Genomic DNA, 7954 nt, shown 5'->3' with positions numbered 1-7954 from the left:
TATATATATATATATATATATATATATATATTAAACGCTTGTCCTCCCCTCTCACTGCCTTCGTCTGCTTGTCTCCTGTGCATTGAGCACTTGTTTGCGTGCCGTGCATGTCGTGGATATCTCTTCTGTCTGTTTCCTCTGTCTCTTGTTTTCTTAGGATATCAGCAGGGAAGCCATTTCCAATAGATACGGTCCCCATCCTCATCACGGCAGCCCAGGTGCGGTCTGCTGCCGTTTGGGTGTCTTGACACTCATCTACTTTGTTGTTAGCTGTAGAAAATGTTCTAGCTAGCTAGCTACCTAGGTATCTAGCTAGCTAGCGACACTTATAGCTAGCTAGCTAGCTAGCTAGCGACACCACTAGCTAGCTAGCTAGCTGATTCGAGCCCGTGGCTACCTAGATAGTGTTCAAGAGCTGACGCCAAACGAGGTACTTCAGATGTATAAGTAAACTAACTTAATGAGTTTAAGTTAACACCAACAGTTGCAGTTAATATAATGGTTCTGCCTACTTCTGTCTAGGAGATATATACTGTCACCGTATGATGCAAGAAGAGACTTTCTTCTACTCTTTCTCCTAGGGGCGCTGTACGAGGGGTTACGTGCTGAGTTCAAATGCCTGGCTTGGCTTGTATTTCTTTGTCTTGAGGGTTTCATGTTCAGGGCATATACTGGTGATCCCCATTATGTTATTGTTGTGGTTGTATGACTGTGTGTTTTGCTTTTGTCTTAGATAGGAGACACTTACCTGTGGGACTTGACAGAGGTTGAGGCCACGTGTGGAGACAGCTTCTTAGTCGCGGCCTTTCTACCTTCAGGGGCATGCGTTGGCCTGCAGAAGTTCGGCCATGTGCTCGCAGACTGCCGCACCCTGCAGACGACTCTAGCGGTAAGAAGCTGTGCAGAGTATCACTGTGGCTGGGAGGAGGAGCTGACTGTATGAACGGGTTTAGGGGTTTCTTGTTCTGCTTGCTTGCTTGCTTTTTTCCTTGTTTGTGTGGGTGGGTGCTCTTTTGTATGCAAAGAAGTTGTTTATATCTGTTATTATACTTCGTGCCGATGCTTGCAGACATCTCAGAGACTGAGCAGAGAAGTGCTAGAAGACCTGCAGCGCCAATCTGAGATCAAGAACCCCTCAATGAGGGGGAATCTTGATTCTTTCTTCGCGCTGGCTTCTCTCTAGCGGGCCTCTCTATAGCTGAGAGGCTGGCTTTGCCTATTGAACCTCTGTGAGCCTCTCCAACGGGAGGCCGCGGGGGGACTGGGGGAGGGGGGGTGGACCCTTCAAGGCTCTTTGCGGGCTGATCAATTGTTTTCTTACTACGTCTCAATTGATTTCTCACTGAGTCTACAGCTGAGTGAATTCAGATGTCTGGTTGGCTGTTAACTTAATTAATTAATTAATTAGTTCTTTAATTACTTTTTTTTATTTATTTTATCACCGAACTCGTCAGAGAGGCCCCCCTATACGGCATTGTGGTGCGTTAGCTGGGATAATCATCAAACAAACAAACGCTGTAGGATGCAAGGATTAGAAATGGCATATATTGTTAGAGCCAGCTCTGGATATAGAAGGACTCAGACTAAGAGAGGTGCAACGGAAATGCATCGACTTTTCTTAGATCCCCTCTGAACGATTCGCAGAAAATGTATGTATTTTCGGTTTATCTCGAAAGCCCAGTTAGTTGAAACGCACTGAGACAATCTAAAGAAGTTCTTCTGCGGGAAAGCTGATATTCAATATATTCGGTGCCTGCATACAACATTCTGTTCAACTTGAATTAGGAATCCTTGGCACCTGAGTGCCGTCATTTGCCGTATAGTGGCAATTTCGCTTACGTTTTGACGATACGTTGTTCTCCAATTTTCTTCTGCACTTGTAGGTTGTCTCGTTCGAACTTTTGGAGATTAGGAAGATCACTTATGCTCCGTTCATACGTCTCATTTGCACAAGTCAAACCCGTGCTCTCTTGCTGTCCTTATCCTCGTCATACTCCTCCAGTTCTCATTCCCTTTCCCCTTCCTGTGGCCGTGCTGCCGTACTAGTTACTAAATCAGGCAGACGTGCAAACAGTAAAGCAGGGTATAAGCAAGAGTTCACGTGGATTTCGAAGAGCTGCTGGCTCTGGGAGTGTGCCAGTATAGGTTTTGTCGGCTTTCTGCGCTCCCTAGCCCATGTTTGTCAGTTCCATGTTCTTGCAGCCCTACAATTCAGTTACTAGAGCTGCTGAAAAGCCTCAAGTATCATTTCTGCATATTCAGTCACCGCTCCCCGCAGAAATGCACTAAGCTATGATCATCCAGCAAGTTCACACGAAGGACTTTGTCTAAAAGTCAAGGTGAGTCAGTGTAGTCCACTCCAAACAGTACAACAGCAGAACGATGAAATATAGTGGTGGTGCAGAGCTATTTCCAAGATGTGATAGCTCTGAATACTTGTGAAGCCCCAGAAAAGGAGCAGAGATATTCTCCTTAATACGTTCGCCAACGATCCAGCCTTTTCTCCCCCTTGAACAGTAAGGGATGATCCAAATATGCCCTCTGGCGTGAACGCGAGCAACGGCTGGACGCCTCCTCGTGCTGGAACCAGTACAGCATCCGCAGCTCAATGAAGGGAGCGCAAGCAGCATCCTGAGGAGAATATTGAAATCCAGCAATAGGCCAATGCTCCACCCAGCTTTCCCAATAGCTTTTGCACGCTCAACGTTAGACACGGGTAGAGAATGTCTTCAAAACAAAGAAGCAGTGAGACTCCACGGCGCTGTAGAGCTCCTGCCGGAAGCGAAGGCGAAGTGCGTGCGCTCCACAGTGATGCTCCTACGATCAGTTTTGTGGGATTCGACACAATAGTGCCAGAGAAACAGCAGAAGTGGATGCAGTCGAAGGAAGCGTTGCCAGGCTTTGAAAATAAAAAGGAGATCGTAAAAGGAGAGCCAACCCTTGGACACGCAATTTGCCGCATCGAGCTCACTCTCGACCCAGTCCCAAGCTTTCTTTCAAGGTGCAGGCTACCCTCGTGTCTTAAAAGGGAAATTGAGTGGGAGGGGGAATAACTGCCAAGGCGAAGTAAGCTTCGACCGTTGACTAGTGCCTTTAAGCAGGCTCAGTTGCTTATGTGAAGAAGGTTCTTAAGTAAACCCAATTTCAAGCCCGTTTCTAGATTCCAGTGACCCCCGTCGAAAGGCACAAGATAGCGTTCCCCTCTTGCACTTGAATGCTAGTGTACAGTGTACCCTTTTGGCATGTGAAGGCAGCAGCAGAAGCGGAGCGACAGCTGAATCACGACTTCTTGGGGAAGCTAATGGGGATGGGATATTTAATCCCATGAATGAAGTGCATGGGTTCAGCTGAAACCTCCATTAGCACTTGTACCATGCAAGGTGCGCTGCAACTACTACGTAACTAAAGGCGTTGATCGGTGGCTTTGCGAAACCACACAGTACGGCTTCAGAGTCATGCATACCGAGGGTATCACTATCACAGCGTGGTCGCGCGGTCATTGATACACTTTTCCGAGGCCGTACTTATCAGGCACTTTGTTCTTCAACTCCTTTCATCTGCGGTGACTCCCGTTTTCCTTCTAGATTGCATGCGTCTTACGCCTTCGATACTCACGTGGCTGCGCTTCTTCCCAAGTTCAAAAGGGTAAGACGGGTTAAGCAAAGCAGCAGAGAGGAAGATCTTTCGTGGCACCAGACGACGCGCTGACTCAACACGCTATACGCTTATCTCTCCGCTTCGTGCGGGAGTTCAGCGCAGAGTGTACGATCGTATAGGGCGCGCGACCATAGCTAACCGGGTGATACTGGGATCAACTCAACAGTTAGGGTGGCCTGGTTCTTTTGGTGTTGCAGGGTATGCCCATAAGCCGAGGAATATCTCCTCACTTCAATCACGGCAAGGAAAGAAGAAGAGCACTTTCAAACTCTGATTTCTGCAGAGTATTCCGATTGGTTGACGGATATGGAAGAGTATCTCAATAAATTTATGCAAGTTTCCCATCAGTCAGATGATGTGACAGCACTTCCTCTGCCAAATTACTTACAAATCATCTTTACCCAACTCAATGATTTTCTGAAAAGCGCCATTGCTGACTGGCAAGGAACAAAATGTTGTAAGCGCCTATACGGACAAAACCACTAGGCGGCTTAATACCAACCAAAACATGATCGCCGACCGCCGCAAGGATGCACATGGTCAAACTATGACACCCAACAAGAAAAAGGTATGGATAACTGGGTATCGTGAACACAGAAAAAATTACGAAGTGACTGGAATTCCTTCCCTATGCGCACCGGTTTTACACTGCAGCAGTGCTGTTTTCGGCTTGATGACACCAGTTTCCTGTTCTACACCAAAATCTCGTTCTCTAACCTGATGCTGATTCTTCTTGCAGCCAGCCCCGTACACCAGTAAGCACACAGCTAGCCGCATCTCTGGAACGAGTGATGAAAACAGGTGAGCGACATGTAAAGAAACGATGAGACACGAATGTCAGCCAATGCTTTCAACCTAGGTGAATTGGGCTTAGCGGGGTTGGACCCTCCGCGAAGTGCGCAGTAGATCGAGCAGCCTAAAAGGTCCTAGGTTCTTTGAGCTTCGTTTCCCCCTCACCTCGTTAACACACATTCCATACATACCACCTGCGGCTAGATGCCGCCATACCAGTGAGTTTGGTTCTCTGTAACGGTTCAAGGAATCGCTGGGAAATTTCTGAACATTCCGCGTAAAAGGCAGATGCACCATTGCGACAAACGACTGCTCCAGTTCTCTGCAGCAACGTCACGGACGATCAGGTGATCTCGCTTCCCTTTCCGCCACATCTCGTTTTTCTTTTGCTGTCGTGTACCGGTGCAGCGCTCTCCCTTGATCTTCCCTTCTCTTTCGTTCTTACATCCTGGCCTCCCCAAGAGGGCTGGATTTTAAGAACGCATGAGAAGGAAGGACTGAGGCCGGGAGCAAACGAGGGTGTATCATGTTTCCCGGGGCAGCTGCAGAGTTGCTCCCTGAAGTGGGTACTTACTCGAGTACATTCTGGCTGGTGAGGGCCAGCTAAATGTTTAAGAATTCACTACAGTGTTAGTGCTTGCATCGAATGGCGGTTGGGTTGTGTTTGCTCATGGGATTGCCGTGCATCGGCAGGTAAGCCCTGCTGCAACAAGTGAAATGGCAGATCCCCTCCCCAGCATTCCAAGGCATTTCTGCCTCTTCGTCTATGATCCATTGGAACTGCGCTGAAGATCAGCTGCTCTTTGACCAGCTGTGAAATACTTTCACTATTTTGCACCTAACGACGACCCCAGTACAAGGCCGAGGGCCCTTGTTAAGCTTTCCAAAGCACTTCACTGGGAGTAAAGTTCTACATGCAGACGCAGAGAACCTCCCGCCAAGAGGCTAAGAGAAACATTCACCTTACCCTTGAAACCCTCTGACTCTGAAACAGAGCTACAGTGCTGCGTGCTCTACTGTGACGCGCTGCGCTGCAGTTGAATAGGCCGCATGCACCGAGATAGCAGCCACACCACGTAACTAGCAGTTTACTCCTCAGAGTTCATTCACAAGAATTCAATATTTAAAATATTCAAATAGACAAGTACTGCTACCCCTGGACACACAGCATGAACTGCATCACCGTAGCTGCAGCTACCAAGCAGGAAGCAACGAAGGCATCGCCACCTCGTCTACCTGCACAGCGTGCACGGGGTGTATATAAAGTATCTTTAAATATAATTTTCGACAACAATATGTAATTTATTTGAATTTAAATAATTCGAATGGTATATTTAACATTGCAGAGCCCATATGCGGCTCAGCTTGTACTACCGAGCGCAGTTGCCGTTGCAGCTATTGAACGTTCAACCCAAGAGGAAGCACTGGGCAGCTTCTCTTTGTAAAGAGTTTCGATATATGTAAGAAAACAAATACACAATAAAAATAAAATGTATTTGATCATTTAAAACGAGAAATACAAGCAGAGGTCATTGCAGCAAGCCCCTCCCCACCCTTGCGTCAGCGGTGCTGCTGCAGCTTTGTGCAGCAGAGGTGGACTGCTGCTGCTGCTGCTGCTGCTGTTGCTGCCGCTGCTGCTGCTGCTGCTGCTACTGCTGTTGGGCGCATTTATCGTTCTCACTGTTGCTTCGCTGACATTCTCTATCCTCTTGCTTTCTGTCTTTTTTTCGTTATTTAGAGTTTTTGCGGCTTGCTGCGTTCTTTGAATCTCTACTTTACTCCTGCGTCATACCCAAGGTGGGTATACACCGCGTGCTGCATCAGCCCAAAGCGGTGCGGCATCCGGCTTCATAGTGTGTTTGTTTGGTTTATTTTCTGCTTCTTTTTGCTAATTTTTCGGTTTTTTCGCTCCCAAATGCTTCTTCTTTCTGGTGTCTTCTTTATTTGTCGCGCAAGTTCTTGTGAGGACCCTCTAGGGCACTCATGCTTATCCCTGCATTGATTGTTTCGTGAACTGTTTGAATCCTTTGTGATTGTCAGTTTTTATAAATTGTTTATTTCGTGTATTTGTATATCATTTGTTTGTTTTAATTGCTTTTTCGTTGTCTAATACTCCTGAGAGGCGTTGTTTAGGGTCTTATGCGTGCCGCTGTTCTTCCTCTTATACATGCATCTTCTTCTGCTTTCTGCTGCTTTCTCTTCTTTTCTTCAGGATACACTTATGTCCCTCGATTTCCAAAACCTCGGCGTCTCTGACCCATTCGCCAATGACACCACCAAGGCTGGTGGTGTCGGCGGGAACGCTTCAACGCATCTCATCCGTATGCCTCTCTTCTCCCCTGCCTCTCCCTGCTGCTTCTTTCTTGTGTTTCTGTTTTTCTTTCTTTTGCTTCTTTTCTCGCTTTCTACTGCACACAGATTGCTTATGAGTGATGCAGTATATATCCCCTCTATTATAGGCCCTGAACTGCATCTTCTTGGCTTTTGTATGCATATAAAGCTACAGCAGCAGAAATACAATATATATATATACATATGATACATAGAAATATATATAAAAGATAGATGTATTATACTGTGTGTATGCGTGTTTCAGATATAAGGAATCAGCAGCGCAATGGCCGCAAGAGTGTAACGACTGTGCAGGGTCTGCCAAAGACCTTCGACCTGAAGAAGATGGTCCGAGCCCTAAAGAAAGAGTTTAGTTGCAACGGCACTGTAATAGAGGATCCTGAACACGGTAGTATTATACAGCTACAGGGTGATCAGCGTCAGGCTGTGAAGGAATTCTTAGAGCGTGAGGGTATATGCGGCTCAGAGCAGCTGCGTATTCATGGGGTCTAGCTAGTTGTTATTATATATATATATATATATATATATATATATATATATAAATATATATATATTACGAGGGTTTATTAGGGTTTCACTCATCAACCTCTTTTATTAGGGTTTATTAGGAGCATTCTTCTCTATATATTCTATATATATATATTGGCTGCTGCGCTGCAGCAGCAACCTGTATATATTCTTGTACTTGAATTTGTATATGAATTGATGCATGCCTCTGTTTCTTCTTATTCGGGGTGTAAACAACTATCGGGTGGAGCCGCGCCGCTGCTGTATATCATCTATCTGCTTATATAAAAAAAAAAAAAANAAAAAAAAAAAAAATAAAAATAATACGGGTTATGTCTAGCAGCTGAGGCAGAGACAGCCAGCAGAAGAGAGAAGAAAAAAACACCAACGGCGAGGTTTTCTTATCTATATATATATTTACCCCCGAAGGTTTATTTATGGTGTCTCTTTCCTCGCGTGCTGGGGCCTCTCAACGTTCTCCTGCATGCATGCATGCATGCATACATGCATGCATGCATGCATGCAAGGCTTGTGGATGTTTTGGGGCTTTGACGCTGCAGAAGAAGAGACATTGTGAGTGGGTCTGTGGTGGTGTATATAAGAAGAAACAGTACTGCAGTAGATAATAACAAATAAACAAAACTAT

At 46.0% G+C, this 7954-nt stretch overlaps 2 protein-coding genes across 2 annotated transcripts; both read left to right on the top strand.

Annotated features, from left to right (window-relative positions):
* Positions 1 to 107: 107 nt before the first annotated feature.
* EMH_0038470 (exosome complex exonuclease, putative) lies at positions 108 to 1183 on the top strand (the record flags this gene model as incomplete). Its single annotated transcript, XM_013495294.1, has 3 exons — positions 108 to 218; positions 734 to 889; positions 1070 to 1183. 3 exons carry the CDS (start codon positions 108 to 110, stop codon positions 1181 to 1183), a joined length of 381 nt encoding a protein of 126 aa, XP_013350748.1.
* Positions 1184 to 6670: 5487 nt separating this feature from the next.
* EMH_0038450 (translation initiation factor SUI1, putative) lies at positions 6671 to 7293 on the top strand (the record flags this gene model as incomplete). Its single annotated transcript, XM_013495293.1, has 2 exons — positions 6671 to 6770; positions 7046 to 7293. The coding sequence occupies 2 exons, from the start codon at positions 6671 to 6673 to the stop codon at positions 7291 to 7293; spliced, it is 348 nt and encodes a 115-aa protein (XP_013350747.1).
* Between the last annotated feature and the right edge of the window lie 661 nt (positions 7294 to 7954).

Source organism: Eimeria mitis, genomic scaffold (assembly GCF_000499745.2).
Source record: "Eimeria mitis Houghton genomic scaffold, Emh_scaff1506, whole genome shotgun sequence".
Taxonomy (NCBI): domain Eukaryota; phylum Apicomplexa; class Conoidasida; order Eucoccidiorida; family Eimeriidae; genus Eimeria; species Eimeria mitis.
Note: the sequence above shows the minus strand (reverse complement) of the source record. Positions and strands in the feature narration are given on the sequence as shown.